Source organism: Mixophyes fleayi, chromosome 6 (genome assembly GCF_038048845.1).
Source record: "Mixophyes fleayi isolate aMixFle1 chromosome 6, aMixFle1.hap1, whole genome shotgun sequence".
NCBI classification, from domain to species: Eukaryota; Metazoa; Chordata; class Amphibia; order Anura; family Limnodynastidae; genus Mixophyes; species Mixophyes fleayi.
Window position 1 is genome coordinate 58,891,080 of NC_134407.1, and position 19,819 is coordinate 58,910,898.

The 19,819-nt window shown below is 38.1% G+C and overlaps 1 protein-coding gene across 1 annotated transcript; it reads right to left on the reverse strand.

Annotated features, from left to right (window-relative positions):
• Window positions 1–1,015: 1,015 nt before the first annotated feature.
• Window positions 1,016–19,616, reverse strand: ELOVL3 (ELOVL fatty acid elongase 3). The gene is made up of 4 exons (XM_075216639.1): window positions 19,472–19,616; window positions 14,872–15,003; window positions 10,322–10,473; window positions 1,016–4,447 (listed from the first exon to the last, which is right to left on the reverse strand). The coding sequence occupies exons 1-4, from the start codon at window positions 19,567–19,569 to the stop codon at window positions 4,026–4,028; spliced, it is 804 nt and encodes a 267-aa protein (XP_075072740.1). The 5' UTR covers window positions 19,570–19,616; the 3' UTR covers window positions 1,016–4,025.
• Window positions 19,617–19,819: the final 203 nt, after the last annotated feature.

Genomic DNA, 19,819 nt, shown 5'->3' on the forward strand with positions numbered 1-19,819 from the left:
AACAGCATCTCCATTTAGAATTTTCAGTGATTATTAAATAGCATTTTCTTCAGTGTAATAATGGTGCATCCAATGTTGATTATGATATCGCCACATCAGACCAGAAATTAAAAATAAGTCTGGTTATTTGTTCTTCTCTGTTCGCAACCTTCATTTTAAGGATATTTATCCATAGACACAATTTATGCACTTCCATATACAGACTGTGTGGAGTCTGGTCACATTACAATTTCTAAAAGATTTGTGTTGATGCATTCTGTCATTTTGCACATTACCGCGGGTTACAGCACATCAATGTAATTTTATTAAATATAAAAAAAAATAAAAAAATAAAAATCTCCATTGTGTAGTATAGGACACTGTCATTTTAATCTACAGGTCAGTGGTGGAAGTTGGAACTGTCATTGGTGCCATCGCACCAGGACCCTTGAAGATCATGGGGCCCACTGCATGGCAAATGCAGAAGGTGGGGGTCCCGATTTCCTCCAACCCACCTCCCTGCACTGGGGTCCACAGCTCACTAGTTCCTCCTCTGCTACAGGTACCATAATTTAGTACCCTGGATGACAGTAGTTTTCATGTCCAAATTAGTGTGATGCTGAATTCTCAATTACCTACACACTTCAGTAGGTACACACTTTGTACATTTATTATATGTATATGCTTTGTTCATGCCACAAAATTACTATTCTGTATTGATTTGGCACGGTCAGTATTTTTTTTCTTTTTGTACAATCTTATTGATATTACATTCCACACACAACAAGAATAACCTGTTTTGCTGTAGGAGGGTGGAGGCAGCTATAACAGGCAGTTACATTTAGAGGTGTGGCTGTAGTGTTAGGATGGATTAGTGCAGGCAGACAACCATGAAATACCAGCAGCACTTCTGCAGTGTACATAATCATATCATTCTACTTTGTAGATACAGACACTTTATATTATGCGTGGCTGATATGTTTGTCCAAATTCATATCCAATAGCAAAATAATTTATCACGCAGTGAAGCAAAACGTTAAAATATAAAATCGTTTATTTCAAATGAATGCTACATATCTTGTTTGTAGGACAAATGTTAAAATATTTGAGCATTAGTTGCAAATCAAAAAAATACTTTATTACTCTATGTACACAATTTACATTATATAGAACCACCTTATCAAATCTATAGTTAAACATTAACAATGCTGTGTCAAAAAACCCGATACATCACAACACTAATAAAACAAGTTGATCATGAGATAATCCTACTTCATTAAGTAATCTCTATGCAGGAAGACAACAGGCTGCCGTATGATATTCCTCACTGGGGAGTGGAGTCCCTGCTTGTTATTTAAACAGCCTTATCCATATATATTTTAGATTTTTACTTGACTCCAGCGCTTTACTATATAACTATTTGGCAATTATTGGTTAAAAAAAAAAATGTAGCCAAGTTAATATAATTGAGATTGAGAGTGACTGTTTATATATTATGAATTCTAGAGTGCCAGGGAACACATCTTAAAGTGTGATATCATTAAAGATGCAAAATGCATAATATAATTATAAAAATGACTAATTCTTTAAAGATCCTATTAAAACTGGATCATGCAAAATATTTAAATGTAAAGCAAGACTTAAACTACACACTGGTTCATTTATCCAGTATGCAGGTGTGAACTGGACCGATGTAGAATGGGAAAAGTGATGGCTACATCAGCTTCCACTTCCTTTCCCACTCTAGCACTCCCTGTAAAAAGTCTGAATGTAGACGTAGCCTTTTTTGTAAACAGACCTTTTCTGAATGTTCCATTCAGTAAAGGGACATTGAATGGAAAACTAGCACAAGAAAAGCATTTTCACCAAGATTATCAATTAAAAAACTTCACAATCTGTAATCAGAACTATTTAGAATAATAAGCATCATTTAGGTTTAAACACTGCTAGAAACAAAACAAAAAAAATACAAGAATGGCATTCTAATATCAATAGATTAGCAGCACCTATATAAATCTGTAATAAATTATGATAATGCAGTGATCATTGAGTCTAAAACATATTGGACCTCATTTAGGAAGCAGGCAGGAAATAGCTTTGGAGATGTATTTAGGTTTGCAGGAGGCGTACAAATCAAGAGAGGCGTATTGTGTAAAATCATAATCACATCAAAGTCAAACCTCCTATCTCATTATAGTTAATCTCTTCTTCTAAAACACTGTTAGGCTTAACCTCATTTATAGCTTAAAATAATCATCAGAGCAAGGGAACATTGGGAGCACCTTTAGGTCATGTGACCCTTGTGCGTTTATTTCTAAATTGAGCAAAGTTTGCCTAGTAATGTATCTCCAGCCAAAGTGCAACTGCAAGGAGCAAAATGTATATTAAAAAAAAAAAGTATAAAACAAGAACTGAACTGCCAGCACAGACCTGGTACAAAAGTAAAGCATATTGAGATGTGAAAATGGCTATGCCTCCTTGTTCAAAGCAAGGGACGGCCTACAAATGTATCCTTTCTATCCCTTTATCTCAATTTAAAAATCTCATTCTGTTAAATCAAATCTAATTGTTGCACTGCTTTACATAGCTAGGTGCACCAGCGCACTTACTCTGTACTTAGCAAGGAATGCCCTTGCTTCACCCAACCATTCCTAGTGTAAACGTCTGTACCCCCGCAGGCATTGCCATCTTGCTCCACAAACCAATGCATTTTACATGTCTAGATTTCAACCAAAGAGGATTTTGTGCTGCACCGTGGCCAATTTGTGCTTTGATAAATGAGGCCCATTATATTCTAGAATGCAGGGGCTGAACAGTACACTGATGGGTCCCAAAGTTTGGGGGGAGGGCAGGCGATGGGCCTATTCTGAGCATGCACCAGTCCTGATTTGGGGACTCACTGCACCTGAGCATGCTCAGAAGAGTCCTCTGCTCTTTTGTACTGCTGCCCCTTCTGTGGTAACCGCTGCTAGAATGTTACAAAGCTGAACGGATGGAGAGACTATGTAAGCAGGCATCTCCACTACTTACCAAAGTCTGAAAGTGGTCCCAAAGAAAGAAAACAATGACATTACTATGCATTTACACATAATTGAATACATTGATGCATTAAACCAGGTCAAATACTTGAAAATTGTCAGTGTATTGACAGATTAAAAAAAAATCCAAACTGACATTAGAGATACATTTATTTGTTAATAGAAAAACAATAATAATTTTGAAGAGTAGTCAAATGTCGGAATGTTGTTTCCCTGTCAGCCTCTTTGATTGATCTTAATTGCTTTCATTGAAAATATCTTTATCAGATCTCCTGTCAAGCAATAAGATATTTTTTGCATCAGTAGTGTACTTCATTATACCATTCAGGAGTAGAACAGTGTCTATAGGGCCTCCTCAAGGGCTTTGTATTTATTTATTTTTTTAAATGTACTGGCATACCTTACTGGATAGGTGACAGGTGAACACAAATCTGATAAGCTGTTGTAAAGTTATACCTCTAACATCACACACCAAGTGAGATATCACAATGCTTCCATAATTCTTTAGAATCCTCTTGTACAAGTACCTCCAAAATAATTATGAAATTAGTTTGTTTTTTTACACAGAGCACATTGTATAATTAAGAAACCATGACAGGGGTCCTTCACAGGTGTAGATACATTCGACAGAGCGTAGTGGTGCACAGATTTCTCTGGTTTTCAGACTGGGCTGGCTACTGGTCACCTGGGTGGCCAGAAGCTCCAAGAAGTGACACTTCCATTTGTTTGCTGGCCAAGTCTTTGGTAGGGTTCAGGTGAAATATATAGGCTCAGATCTTTGTTTTAGTGCGGACATGCATAATTAGATCTGTACAGCCATCTGCTGCAATTCCTTTTAAAAGAAAAAACTGTATCCTAATGGAAATATTGGCAACTAATCATTTTAGATATATAAAATAGGTTTGTTTTTTTAATCATTCGTTAATCACATATTTAAAATGCAGTCCCTCGTCACATTATGGTTGGAAAATTATGATGGCAAGATAGTAACTGATGTTTGCATAACAGTTAATCCCCCTTACTTTTTGCTTGGCGTTTCAAGTAAGACTGATAAAAGAAACTGCAGAAGAGTACCAGGTAACTTGAATACATCACGGTTGACCAGAATATATTATCCACCGTACTTGAACATGTCCCATTCTGCATCCACTTATATACAAGTACATTGACCAAGGTGCCCATCACCATTTGCAAGATCTGGGTGACGGTGATGAACATGGCACAGGGCCGTGGCACCTGAATCCCTGCAGCTCTCAGTGTGTAATAAGAGTACATGAAGGCATGGACTGTAAAGTTCATGGTCATGAACCAGCCTCCTCCAGCTACCATGTCCTTATACGTGTACCAGGTGTAGAGTAGCACTGTAATGTGATGATACCAGTGAAGGAAGATTAGCTTTTGTTTACGCAGGACAATGAACAAAGTGTCACCTGTAAGGAATGAAGGAAAAACATTAATGTAGGCTTGAACATTTGGGGACAATGTCACATACCCAGTAGTGTATCTGGTATTGGCACAAACATTTGTGCATAAGATTAAATGCAACATAGAAGGAAATGAAAGTCAGTATTTGGACAGAGTAAAGATGATCAATCAAGGCAACAGGTTTATTTATTATCTATATCAGAGTTCTTTACTGTTCTACAGGGCTGGGAGCACTAATATGGGAACGGTGTGCATTATTATACACAGTGTTCTATTTACAAGACCCTCATAAGGGGAGTTTATTTCAAAGACAAATAACTAATGCTTCTGGACTTCAAGTTTGCACAAAGCTGCCAGCCAAAGGAACAAACTACACAACTAGGATAATGTGGAGAAAAATCAGGCTTATATTAAGAATCAACGCTTCCCAGGACTCTGTCGGAACAAACATCTTAAATAAGCAATTATGCACATCACAGGCTTATTTATACAACCATAACAAGCATCTCATACTGTATTATGTTTTATTGTGAAACATAAATGGTAGGTAAATACTATGCAAAAAAAGTAAAAATAAAACAGATATAAAACCATTTTATGCCTGCCCCTGTACAATGCTTCCCTACCCAAGTCAGCATGGCCTATATTATAAATACATACCGTAAAGAACTTATAACATGTGCTTTGTATCTCAGTTGCAAGTAGATATATTGGTAAAACTGATTTTGAGACACTGTTGTGTGCTCTCTGCTGTGTAGCAATTACTGTCTGGATTACAGCTCATTTATTTTAAAGTAAATATCTATAAAAACACTTTACAGTAGCAAATGTTATCTACTTACTCAGATACGGAGTAACCTAGGTACATAGTTGGCTCTAATACTTTTAATCACAACAGCCTTTTACCCTAGGGGAACAACCCTTCCTTATTGTAAATGTATAAGACATGACTGTGTTCCACAGTCTCTTATGTACTCAACCAACGTTTAGATCATATTGTCACACTCTGGGTGATGTTGCCGACTGTGGCTCCACTGTGTATAGTTGCTAACTGTCCCCAATTTCAGTTTAATTGCCATAGCTATGGAGAGACTCCATACCTATGGGTAGATTGATCAAACCTTGTAAAAGAGATGTGAAGATACTGCCCACAGCAACCAATTAAATGCTAGCTATCCTTTATCTAGAATGCTTTTTAGATAGTTTGGTAAATCTACCCTAAATCTCCACTCAAGCAACACCAGATTCATGCTGGTGGAAAAGATGTCCACAAAAGCACAATGCACACATGAAGCCTTGCAGCTTGCAGGAAATATGAAAACTCCATTCAAAACTATTTTTCTTAAATATTAGCTACGCAGATTTTCAGAGATAGCCAAGGGGTTATATACTAAATGTGATGTGACTTCATGACTCCCTAACATACAACACAGTTAATCTATGCCTTGCTCTCTGAGGCATAACACATAGGTTCCATAGCAAGATTTCAGGAGACCAGGCGATATGTGTCCATCTTTCCTGCAGGCTCCACTCATTTGACCAGATGCCGGGGTTAACACATGCACAGTTATGCATCATTTGTAGCCGCAACAGGATAACATGGAGGCCTATCTCCTAGCCGTTAAAGGAGGATCACCTAGACAGAGCAATGACCAGCAACATTTCTGCTTGGAGAAGCGAAGAAGGTAAAATACATCTTCTTAGCATCTCCAAGCAGAAATGTTGGTGGTTATTGCTCTGTCTAGGTGATCCTCCTTTAACGGCTAGGAGATAGGCCTCCACGTGATCTAGAGAAAGAATCTAGCGAAAAGTGCCTCAAGTCTGTGTGCCCAGAGATTATAGAATTGAAAATTCCAGGAACAAACAGGCACCAAGTTTACAGATGTTTCTCCTAACACCTTTGACCTAGGGTGTTTGTTGGGAGAACAAAAATCATTGTGTGCCTTCTGCCAGGCTTGAGTGGTGTGTGTGTGTGTGTGTGTGTGTGTGTGTGTGGTTGTTATAAATGTTACGAAACTACCTCTGAAAATATAGTATTAAGGCCAAACAGTCCAATCTTTTGCAGCAGTGGTTACAAAGTGACTCTTAGTTCTTGGCCAAAGTTTTCCAAGTTTTGAAACACTGTTTAACAGTAGCACAGTGGCCTAGTGGTTAGCACTTCTGCCTCACAGCACTGGGGTCATGAGTTCGATTCCTGACCACGGCCTTATCTGTATGGAGTTTATGTTCTCCCTGTGTTTGCGTGGGTTTCCACCGGGTGCTCCGGTTTCCTCCCACACTCCAAAAACATACTGGTAGGTTAACTGGCTGCTATTAAATTGCTGTGTGTGTGTGTGTGTGTGTGTGTGTGTGTGTGTGTGTGTGTGTTAGGGAATTTAGACTGTAAGCTCCAATTTGTCAGGTACTGATGTGAATGAGTTCTCTGTACAGCGCTGCGGAATTAGTGGTGTTATACAAGTAACTGATGATGATGATGTAGTTTAGAATATTGTATTACTGGGGAATCAGCTTAGCTGTCCAGTTAAGGATAGTTAGCAAGTGTCAATACTCTTCGGTAATTTCTCTTTTGGCAGTCATACTGCTCCAGTACTTTTACCATCATCTCCACCTCTCTCAAGCTCATTGCCTTCGCTCTTTTAACAAATGTATGAAGAAAACGTGTTTCCTTCACTTTTTTTTTTTTTTTTTTTTGAGTTTAGGGGTAGTACTATTGACCTGCTCTGCCCCTTGATTAAATTTCTTGGGGATATTGTTACATGGATCTCATAAGTCGTTTCAGTGTGTACAAAATTCTAATATTTATACATGACAATATGGCTGTGAAAAGTCACTGCCCGGACGGTCAGTCTTTTGTTAATCGTCTAAAAACATGACTAGTGTGTCCACATTAATCGTCCCAGTGATCGGATCTTCGGTCGAAGGTAAAGTCGTTGTAGATAATACATAGATCAGAAAACTCTTCAGTGCGTACTAAGTCTTAGTTTGCTTTCAAGGTAGAGTAGGTTTTTGTTTGTCTTTCTTAGTTTTGGCTGTTACATGCGGTGCACTATAGAGGTTGGGTGAACTGTCTGTCTGTGGAGAACAATAAATCATTGTAATTTTGTCTGGCTGCGAGACTCATTTGTGGGGATGCTGGTTGGTCCTTTTACAGTACATAGTACTTTTACACTGCATTTTAGAATTGCACAAGGTCAACGTTGGCTAACCTGTGACACTCCAGGTGTTGTGAAACTACAAGTCCCAGCATGCTCTGTTAATATATGAAAACAAAAAAAGGGAGGGGGGAGGGAGAAGAAAGTCAGTGTATATGAGGCACTCCCAAAATGCTCGTTAAAATATAACTTTTATTTGTATTGATTAAAAAATGGAAAGATTTAGAGCGAAATATTAAAAGAAAAAATAATAAGTACAAAAAGTGATATGTGATTAAAATGCAAACTGAATTTGCAGTGTCCCACTTGTCTCCTTCGTATCAGCTACAAATAGCATTAAGGGCTGCATATAAGATATATAATGTACTATAGTAGCCCTCGCTGTAATAGCGATACAGGCTATATATAGAAAAATATGAAATCTGCTATAATAGCCCTAATTAGCATAGACTAAGAGAATAGTATAATAATTTTAGACAAGAACCTTGATACTTAATGTGCATGCCTATAATTCACTGGAAGGAGAAGATGCAAAAATGATAATACATTTGTTGCCTGAGTATAGAAGCAGTGTCCGTCATATTAGTCTCCTAATGTTTAAGAACAGATACAATGCGATTCCTATTCTGCTTTCTGAATTAATCTATGCTAAGAAGACAAGTGGAGCAAACGCGTTTGCTCCACTTGTCTTCTTAGCATAGATTAATTCAGAAAGCAGAATAGGAATCGCTCCCCAGTTTTATTTCAGGCAGGGCTTTTATCACAAAATCCCGCGATTCCTATAGACTGCTTTTTCTATGTAATGATGCCTTGATATAGGCTCAATTAGCCAGATGCACGCCAATATTATTCAAGGATAGAATCCTGTGCTTTCAAATTTTAGATACATTGTATCTGTTCTTAAACATTAGGAGACTAATATGACGGACACTGCTTCTATACTCAGGCAACAAATGTATTATCATTTTTGCATCTTCTCCTTCCAGTGAATTATAGGCATGCACATTAAGTATCAAGGTTCTTGTCTAAAATTATTATACTATTCTCTTAGTCTATGCTAATTAGGGCTATTATAGCAGATTTCATATTTTTCTATATATAGCCTGTATCGCTATTACAGCGAGGGCTACTATAGTACATTATATATCTTATATGCAGCCCTTAATGCTATTTGTAGCTGATACGAAGGAGACAAGTGGGACACTGCAAATTCAGTTTGCATTTTAATCACATATCACTTTTTGTACTTATTATTTTTTCTTTTAATATTTCGCTCTAAATCTTTCCATTTTTTAATCAATACAAATAAAAGTTATATTTTAACGAGCATTTTGGGAGTGCCTCATATACACTGACTTTCTTCTCCCTCCCCCCTCCCTTTTTTTGTTTTCACATTAATCATTACAGTGCAGGGTGCACCCCCCCCCCGGTTTATCATATTATCATATGTCTTTAATCGGGTTCTCAACAGTATTATGCTCGCAAAATAATTAATAATATATTTGCCTTGTGCGGTTTTCCAATCCTGTTTTTTCTGTTAATATATAGCAGCTTGTTGCTGGAAGAGTATGCTGGGACTTGTAGCTTCACAACACCTGGCGTGTCACAGGTTAGCCAACGCTGAACTAGGTCATGCCCCCCCCCCCCCACAACTGTACATCATGTTGTGTATTTTACATCCCCCCTGCAACCTAAAATGTTTTTTCAAGGTCACACTTTGCATCCAGTAGTTGGATTTGCCCTAAATTCTAAATCAGACTATTTGTATTTTATCACAATTAATTTATCAACATTTTGCATACTTTGTGGTCATGGTAATAAGGGCATTCCCAGTGTGACTATATGGAGCCGAATAACTAAAAATAAAAGCTGGCGGGTGTTTTTGTTGTCCATCATTCCCTGTAACTGAATAACACCACATGCAGTTTAAAGTAGTTTCCCAAACCTTGCTGTAGCCCAAGGGCTAAAACTAGGGCTCGTCAGGTTTCTTACAGTGTTCATTTAATTCTGGCTTTAGGACAAACCCACTAAATCTGTTACATGTGCAACAGGGACCATATAGTTTGGTGCCATCTAAAATATTCTGTGGATATTTATTTGGAGAACTTCCTGTAACCTCTCTGAAATCCAGTTTCAAGTTTTAGAATGCTCTTCCATTAGAAGAGTCGAAAGGATGAAGTGCTGTCTAAAAATAGAGTGATTCTTCTTGGTTTTATTAAACCCTGGAAGAATTCCAGCTATGACAGTAATGGTGGTCGTCTAGATTGACTGGTTGTTCTACATTCCTGAAAACCCGTTTTCATTTTCTGTGTTTCAGCCTAACTGAAACCAAACAGCTTTACCTGTGGGAAGAACTCAAATCATGAATCTAAAGCATATTTATTTGTACAGTGACGGGGTCACCTGCATCCCCGTTATACTGATTAGATCATGTTTTGTCTTCACACTTGATACAGATCTAAGAAATGAATGTGGAAGTTTTACCATGTATAAACACCTGACATGTATCCCTAGAAATGTGGAAATACTGTATATTCATATTCACCAATATATAAGTCTTTACTCTGGGGTTGTAGATCACCAGAGTTCACATTGACTGGGCTCTAGAAGTCATCCACTTTAAACCTTCATTCTTTGGAATGAAACATAAGATTTAGAAGAGGATTAAATGTTGAACTGAAAGATGAAGGTAGTTTTAACACTTTCACTTAAAGCCAGGGGACTTACCAAGTTCTGGGACTTTACTAAGGACAAAGGCATACGCCCAGAATTTGCTAACAGGCGCACGATAAAATCCACTGTCACACACCGATTTCTTGAAACCACTGGAGAGGAGAACGTTACTCATGTACCAACCAGTACGCATTGCCCCAATGATGCTGCAAACAAAAAAAAAATATACAACAGGAATCATACTGACCATGTTTGTGTGAATAGAACTTGATAGCAAAGTTAACCAAAGTTGATTTTTTTTAATATATACATTTATGTTTTCCCCCATGTGAAATGATAAAGAAATAAAATATACCTGTTGCATGTAACAATAATGTACGCCGGATATGCCAACACATAGCTCACTTAGAGGACCTGCCAGGATGTATGATATATTTTTAATGCTCTACTTTACTACATTGTGTACCATATCTTTAGCTAAAAAAAAACAAGCCCAAAAAACAGTTTCCCCCATCATCCCTTGGATAATGCTCTAAATCCAATACCCTCTTTATGCATTACACTCTACCTTCCAAACTGAAGAACAGGAGAACTGAGGTATCCAGAAAATCGGCTCTGCAGCAAGTAGAATACAGTCCAAGTTTGACTTGCAAGGAGAGTCTGGTTATAAGTGTAGATAGCTTACTAACGAGCTGCATTCTTCTAGAAGTCAGAACTCTCTTAAAACAAGCCGAGTGGGTATTGCAGCCCCACTTCAGCTGAATAGGAAGGTCACAGACACCCACTTGGCCTGTTTTTAGTAGGAAGAGGTGAGTGAAGTGTGACATAGAACCATTGGCATGGAAGGCCAGGAACGGTTCATGTTATCACCTCAAATTCCTATTTTTAGTTTTGGGTGGAGAGGACTCTTAATGCTCCCCCCAAACAAATGTGATCATGGGGGGGGGAGAAGTAAACTATTTTGTTTTTGCCAACTACATAGCACAAAAAGCACTATGTAGTAAAGCAATGAAATAACCTCAGCGTTACCTGGTGACAGTTCTCCTTTAATGATATGAATGATCTCACTGCTCTGCTTTTAGCTGGAAAAAAAAGAACAATCTCACAGGTATAGAATATGTTGAGTTTTACTGTACTAGTAGAGTACAATAAAACTTGTGTGTCTTATTTAAAAAGCAACAACATTGCTTTAGTAGTCAGATATACATTATACCCCATTTGCTTTCTACTGTGGAGGTGTAGTTTATGGTGTTGACTGCCAATGGCCACAATGATAGGAACATGTTATGTGCACAAATGTATTATAATCCACAGCAACAAAACTGAGGATAATTTTATAAACTGTACTATAACAACCAACATAACCTGAATGGATGCAATAGATAATTTATTATATAAGCTCTAATGTGACTTGTAGCTCCCCAGTGACTGAATGTGTGGCCCCAGCACTAAGAACCACCAGGTACAGTTGCTTAGCATAAGGCTGAGAAGAGCTGAGAAGTAGTGTGTGGTGAAAGGATTAAGTAAAGAAAAAAAAAAAAGTGCAGGGAAAAAAAAAGAGCACAAAAGACAGTGTGTAGAGAGGATGTGGCAGCCGGGGGCCCGGGACAGTGGAGAGAATGTCCCAGACTATTGCATTGCCTGGGAGTGGGTGCGCTGCAGATGTCACAAGAGACCAGTTTGAATATCCCCTCAGGATACCCCTGCCATGCAAGATAGGGTAGAGTCCCTATGTAAAGAGGAGAGCACCACATGAAAGCCCACTCACATGAAGCGGAAGGACCCCAAGTAAGGGGCAGGGGTCACTGCCGTAAGCAGCATGAACAGAGGAGAAGGAAACTCCATAATAAAGAAGAGTCCTAAGGAGGGGATGACCCCAGTGAGAAAGAGGGGGGTTGCTGCAGGTGACAGATAGCCTGCAGTTTGTGTGAGGAGACCTTCAGGAGTCAGACGGCTGATGCATTGAGAAGAAGTATCAGGGCCCCAAACAATTGAGGTACCACCCCTGCAGAGGAGAGGTGCAGTTGGGAGTACACAGAGAAGAAGTAGGTCAGGACTGCAGAGGAGAGAAGATGTCCTGGATGTTGGAAATGTGTTACTGTGTCAACATCTAACTGAGGGTTTTGAAGGGTGCTAGAGAGAGATCCACCTAAGTACTAGAGTGTAGGAGACATGTGAACTTTGATATTACTTTAAGAACTGTGCTGGTGGAGTCACAGAGCTGAACATATTTGTTTTAGTGTTAATTGCAACAGTCCAGTAATGTTCTGCAATTACGGGGCGTATAAATAAAGGTGTTCTATTTTATGATAGAGAAGGTCTGGCGCCCAACTTAGTGTGACCTTTATCACACTGCACCACAAAGTTACTTTACCTGTGTCCCACCACCTATAAAGAGACTTTGTTGAACAAAGCATGTGCGGCGACCTCCTGGGGGTAAAATGTATCAAGCTAAAAGTTTTCCGGCGGGTTTGAAAAGTGGAGATGTTGCCTTTAGCAACCAATCAGATTCTAGCTGTCATTTTGTAGAATGCATTAAATAAATGATAGCTAGAATCCGATTGGTTTTCAAACCCGCCGAAAAACTCTCAGCTTGATACATTTACCCCCTGGTCATTTATACCCATGTCCACAAGAGCAGGAGGTGCACAGGGACAGAGGGTTACAGACTTTTTTTTTTTTAAATAGTGTGTTGCAAGCAATCACACATTTGCATTAATCGCTCTAGTAAGTTAGATCAATGAAATCTAGCATCTGATCTATTGCTATAAGGTTCAACATCTGTGCTGTTTGCACCAGGATATTGAATAAGCCCTTCTGTGACCAATCTATATTGCAAAAGTTACCTTTATGGAAGTGGTCAGCAGTCACTATTTTATTCTGGGACAAAATCACTAAACAAAGACCTCTACTGCTGTTACAAACATGTGTGGCAGTGGAGGGCAGACAAATCCACTAAATTATTTAGTTGTAAGCTTTACCTGAGACACGGATAACAGGAGCACAGTGAAATCTTGAGTTGTATGAACAAAAAAACCACAAAGAGTCTAAGTTTCCCTAGGCTACAGAAAACAGAACAGCCATTACACAGAGTGGAAAGCTATCGAATAGCACAGGAACTTTGTTGCGGCATGTTAAACAATGACTTAAACAGACTGTACATGTGTGTATTGAATAAGTAGATTTAAGCATGCAACGTAAATTGATACTCTAGATCAAAACACATGTACAATTCTGTTACTGATCATCATTTACATAGAAACGGTTATTAACTGTTTGTTGTTAATCATATGGTTCAAGTACTAATGTAAATATTATTTTAGATAACAATGTACACCCAAAAGCAAAACATACCGGGCCTGAGTCATGAACATAAATGCCAATATGTGCCTTATTTGGCGTAAAATCGCTCTGCGTATGCCCAGAACTAGACAAACGCCAGTGAGCACAGCAACATCCAAATCATCTTTGAGTGCAAAGGACCCTTACTACAGCCTATGATTTAATGGGTGAAATGGGGAGGGGAATGGGTGTATGCAAGAAGACAAGATACAGTAAGGGCATGCCAATCTTTTATGTACAGTAGACATTCATAACATCAGAAATATATTTTTTTGGGGAAAAAAAAAAAAGCAATATATTTTTGCCATTAATGAGTATATTATGAACAGGTGACAAGTTTTTTTCTGTGCGTACTTTTGTGACTTATATTCCACATATGTATTGGATATATCCTGCAGTGTATTGACCGTTAGAGCAGAGCGGAACTAGACCTGTATCTTTACATCCGCTCCTTGGTTAATACAGATGTGCGTATGCTGGATATACGTGCATTAAAAAACACAATTTTCGTTAGTTTTGCGAGCCTTAATGAATCAGGGTCACCATGTATTGGTACCGTCAATAGCTGTTATGTGTAATCATTTGTTGTGTGCTGCCGCTACACCTCCCTCTCTCATTGAGGCTTGTTGCCATGCCATTTGCAATTTCAAGAAATAAGCGTAGTGGTGTATTATAATGTATGTGCATTTTCAGGCATGTGCAATTTATTTTAGAATTTCATATACTGACCTTGATCTTACAAATGAACAATATGGAAGTACCTACAGCCTGTTCCTAGAATATTTAAGAGTTATTTATAATGGCGTTTGAGTACCTTAACTATACTAGGTGGCCATCCTTTCAAATCATTGGCAGGACTATTATGTGAATTGAATCAGAAAAAATGCCCAAGGACCCGTAGACACAGGTGCATGGGCCTCCAGTGTAAACTAGGCAGGTGACATTTAACTCAGCAACCAGACTCAAACTGTTGTTTAAAAAAAAAAAATAAAAAAAAAAAATACTCCCCCCACACACTTAATACTCAGGCATTTTACAGTGTTATTTGTGGCAAAATTCTACAAATGTTTTTGAACAAAATCACTTACTATTTTTAACATAAATATACAAGCATAAACTTTCGACAAACTGGAATTTGGGGTAATGAGCAAAGCACCGACTTGTACATAACAAACACATATTTGTGTCCCAGACATTTTACACAGCTGGTAACAATTATAGCGCTCTAATAGTACTGTCCAGATATGACTTTGGCCACTCACCTGAACACAGCGAGCGTCAAGGACCAAAGGATGAGCGGCTTGCGCAGGTCAAACTTTGTCCTTTCTTTCATGACCCGTTGGCCACCAAATATCAGTGCAGCATATAAAAGTGAGAAGAGGAAGGACTTGCTCCTGTAAACGAGAAAAATATATTTTCTAAGAAAAGATCAAAGAGGTGAACTTATAATAGGGAACAATCAACTGCCGCACAAATGATACGTTAAATGGTAATCTTTCAGTCATTATTAATACACGTTTTGTATTACTGTCTGTTCTGGCTCTATATAAAGTTACTAATGATAAAAACTTCAATTAAAACCTGCATTTCTAAGGATTGTACCAATATTACTGGACTTACAGTTTTTGAAAGATATGATATAGCACTCAGGGGCCAGCTACATCCATTTAGGAGCCAGGTCAACCTTCTTATGGAGTCATGGCAGCTATTTCCATCACAGAGTGACTAACTCCTGGATTTACTTCGGCAGCGGACTTTATTTGTGTGTGTATGGAGATATATATTGGGCAGCATGGTTGGCTCAGTGGTTAGCACTTCTGCCTCACAGCGCTGGGGTCATGAGTTCAATTCCTGACCATGGCCTTATCTGTGTGGAGTTTGTATGTTCTCCCCGTGTTTGCGTGGGTTTCCTCTGTGTGCTCCAGTTTCCTCCCACACTCCAAAAACATACTGGTAGGTTAATTGGCTGCACTCAAAATTGACCCATGTGTATGTGTGTGTGTGTGTGTGTGTGTGGGAATTTAGACTGTAAGCTCCAATGAGGCAGGGACTGATGTGAGAGAGTTCTCTGTACAGCGCTGCGGAATCAGTGGCGCTATCTAAATAAATGATGATGACGATGATATTATATCTGCAGACATTATTGTTCTGTGTACACAGCTATGTCGTTGTAGTATTACTTATTATAGTTTATATATAGAGTGCCAATCATATTACGCAGCGCTGTACAGAGAATATGTAATCATTCCCATCAGTCCTTGTCCCATTGGAGCTCACAGTCTAAATTCCCCACCACACACATACACACTAGGGTTCAAACTTTCTCATAAACCAGTTAACCTACCAGTATGTTTTTGGACTGTGGGAAGAAACCGGAGCACCCAGAGGATACCCATGCAAACACAGGGAAAACATTAGATATTACATGCAACAAACGCTAACATTCATTTAGAAGTTTTTTTATGGATGTATGCAGATGTGTTTTGTTAGATCTAAAACAAAAAAAAGTTTGTTCTCAGATATTTTTTGTACATACCTCAGTCACCTGGGAGTGTCATAATTTGACATGTTAATTGATAGACCATTAGGAAAAAAATGTGGGTGTGTACTGTATGCAACAACATCAGATCATAAAGAAACACTTGTGAGAAAAGTTTTCTACAACATAATGTTTTCCATCAATTTGCATTCTCTGTATCAGGGTATTCATGGAAACTGTTTTTTTAAGCTTATAACCATTACAAAATAGGTGTTTGTTTTCTGTAAGGGAATTCATATTTCAGAGAAGTGTGCTTTTTTTAAACTAAAATGCTTCAAATTCAAGAAGATCATTTTCGCTGCTAACCTGTCACCTATGTAAATGGACCCTGACAATACACATGAGAAAATGCAATAAACAGGTCGTTAATGTGGATAATTTTTTAATTGGGGACAATATATAAACATGTGCATCTCGATAAAGCAATAGCATGTTATGCAAATGAGTGGGTGGAGAAAGTCAGCAGGCAAACCCCAGCTGCTGCAGCCAATGGGATGGATATAAAAATCACCTGATGACAAAGATATCTCTAAAACTTATTACTGGTGAATGAGAACTTCTGTAATCAGACATTTATTGTCAAGAATGTTTCATGGCTTCTATTAGATAGATTTATCTTAAAATGATGCAACAAGCTGAACCTCTCTCTGTCCGTCATCTGGAATATATGCTTACTTAATGTTAGCATGGCAAGCTAAATAAATTCCCACATTCAATAATAGAGACCAGGGGCTAGATTTACTAAGCTGCGGGTTTGAAAAAGTGGGGATGTTGCCTATAGCAACCAATCAGATTCTAGCTTTCATTTATTTAGTTCTTTCTACAAAATGACAGCTAAAATCTGATTGGTTGCCATCGGGCAACATCCCCACTTTTTCAAACCCGCAGCTTAGTAAATCTAGCCCCAGATGTCAAAATAGTAGTTTGCACTGCATAGTGGAATAGAAAAGGCTGACCTTTGTACCAGGAAGTATCTACGTATATTTATTGCAGAATGTTTTAAACCTCTCTCTGTTTTATGTGTGTGCATGGAATGTCAATCATGAATCCTCTTAGTAACGCCACTTTCTTTTAAAGCCATGTCATTTTATGAAAGTGTATAGCAGAGTGCTGACTACCATGTGTCATAGAAGCTTAGTAAATCAAAGTAAAGACTCCTAATTTAAGACTATCTTCTACTTTCGTGCAATGAATCCTCAAAAAGAAAAAAAAAAAATTAAACTGGATTATTTTATATAAATATTTCAGTACGCAGCAGAGCCTGCGCACTTATAAACGATTTCCATCCATTTCCAGTGTTCACGTACTGTACTATTCTATTTTTCTACCCGCTAAACACAAAATATGCTGGTGTAGAAAATATAAAAATGTAAGTCGATTAAGTTAAAAGAAAGTCATAGGTCAGCTCCAACTAAGCAGAATACAAAAGTGAGGGGCGTAGGAGACTGTGGTACTGGATTGTAGTAGTAAATGCCCACATGGAAACCAAGCTACAGGTGCTCAATGCTTATTAAAAATGTTGTTTTTAATAATTTAGGGGCCTTTACAATATGATATGGACCTGATGCCGAGTTAGGAGCATAGCAAAAAAGATGGAGTAAATTTGCTCCTGGACAAACCATGTTACAATAAAAGGGGTGCACATTTTTATTTTTGTTTTGCACACAGGGAAAATACTGACTACTTTTTCAACTACAAGTACTTTATTTTTACACACCTAGGACATAACCTATCCCAACTATAAATCTGTCTCCACTTTTTAAATGTACCTCTCCCTCCAATGCAACATGGTTTTGCCCAGGTGCAAATTTGCTCTTATTTTTATTTTTTTTTGCTTTGCTCAGAACTCAGCATTAGGCCTTGTGTGTATAATAATTAACTTCTTCTGTGTTATAGTAACTCTAGCTTGGGCCCCACTGATGGATCCTCTAGTGCAGTGTTGGCTAACCTGTGACACTCCAGGTGTTGTGAAACTACAAGTCCCAGCATGCTTTGCCAATATATAGCAGCTTATTGCTGGAAGGGTATGCTGGGACTTGTAGTTTCACAACACCTGGAGTGTCACAGTTTAGCCAACACTGCTCTAGTGAATCTGTGGCCAAAGAGGGGACTGGATGTAAAAAAAAAATCCCTAAAATATATATGTTATTTTTTCGAAAAGACTATTACTAGTGGCAAAAATGTATTAGATATTATGAATTATATTAAAGCATTGACCACATATATATGCACCACTGTAGGATCTTGGTATCATTGTTTGATTAATAGATCTTAAATGAATCTGTTCCTCCACCCACTTGGCTATGGCAAATGATCTTTCACACCCTGCTGTACACACCCAGGGTATACTAGTATTGCCAAGTTTCTCATGCAGAAAGCCAGATGTATGAAGGCATGAGTCACTCTTATGGGTCTTATGTGCCATTCAGTGCTGCAGCTTTAAAGACCTGATTTATATGCTGCCGTACATGAAAAAAAAATATCTATAGCCATCTATTCCTGTCTCCATCAGCTAACATTTTTACTGTATAAATAAAAGTATTACACTTAAAAGGTCTGTGATAAGATCATGTTCTTTAATTGAATGCAGCTTTCTGAGAAACAGAGAGGCACATTCCCATATTACTTTTAGGGTTGCGCTGCAAGAATTGTGCTTTCCCAACTACTGGCAAGAAGAGGTTGGCATACTCTAGCTGAGAATGTATGGTGGTATTGTGTTCTTCTTTCCAATGTAACTGGAGAAGTAATGAGCAAATTGATTACAGAACATACTGGTAGACTATGCACTTTAAAGTCAGCAGAGACATAGGCTCTGGGAAATACTGACAATGTGGAAAGTGATTGTGTGTGTATATATATATATATATATATATATATATATATATATATATATATATATATATATATATATACACACACACACACATACATACATACATATACACACACACACACCTTAGAATCTAAAGTGCTACATACACACAAATGATAAAAAGAAGTTAATTGCAATCATATGCTACCAATTTCACAGCATTCTTGTAAACTGATACATATTAGTATTGCAATATGGAATAGCACCTTTTGGAATAAGTTTCCTCTTTTATATCATGTCCACATCTAAAACTTTAACTGCTACCAAACAGGAGAAGAAACCTACAAATTTGTCAAAGTCTAAAAAGTTGTGTATTCTATTGGATTATAAAATCAAAGATCTTCTTACACAGACAGAGCCGTTATGCTTTAGCAGATAAGGATGAATAAAACCTGTGAAAATAGTTTTAATGTGATTGAATATGTTTTCTCAGCCTAGTTTTATCACTCACCAATTCTCCTGCATCCACCGAATGGCTTCTTGGTCATACAATCGTTTCTCGAAGTCATACTCCTGCAGTTTTATCCCTGTAAGATTGTATTCCCCCATTTCTTCTGTGCAGCTAGACTCAGGTGTGCAACTCTGCGGTGCTACCTCTTGAAAAGGAAAGGACCGATAAAGACAAGCCTGCTTAACCAGTATCATTAGTAAATCACCCCGCCCCTCCCTATACTAGTCTCAGCCTACACCTGCCTCGCCTATGGCATGGTGTCTCTATATTCCAAGAAACCTTAAGTAGTAACATAATGCATGCAGCAATTTCAAAAATGTTTAAGCAGTAATATAACCTTTATATAAT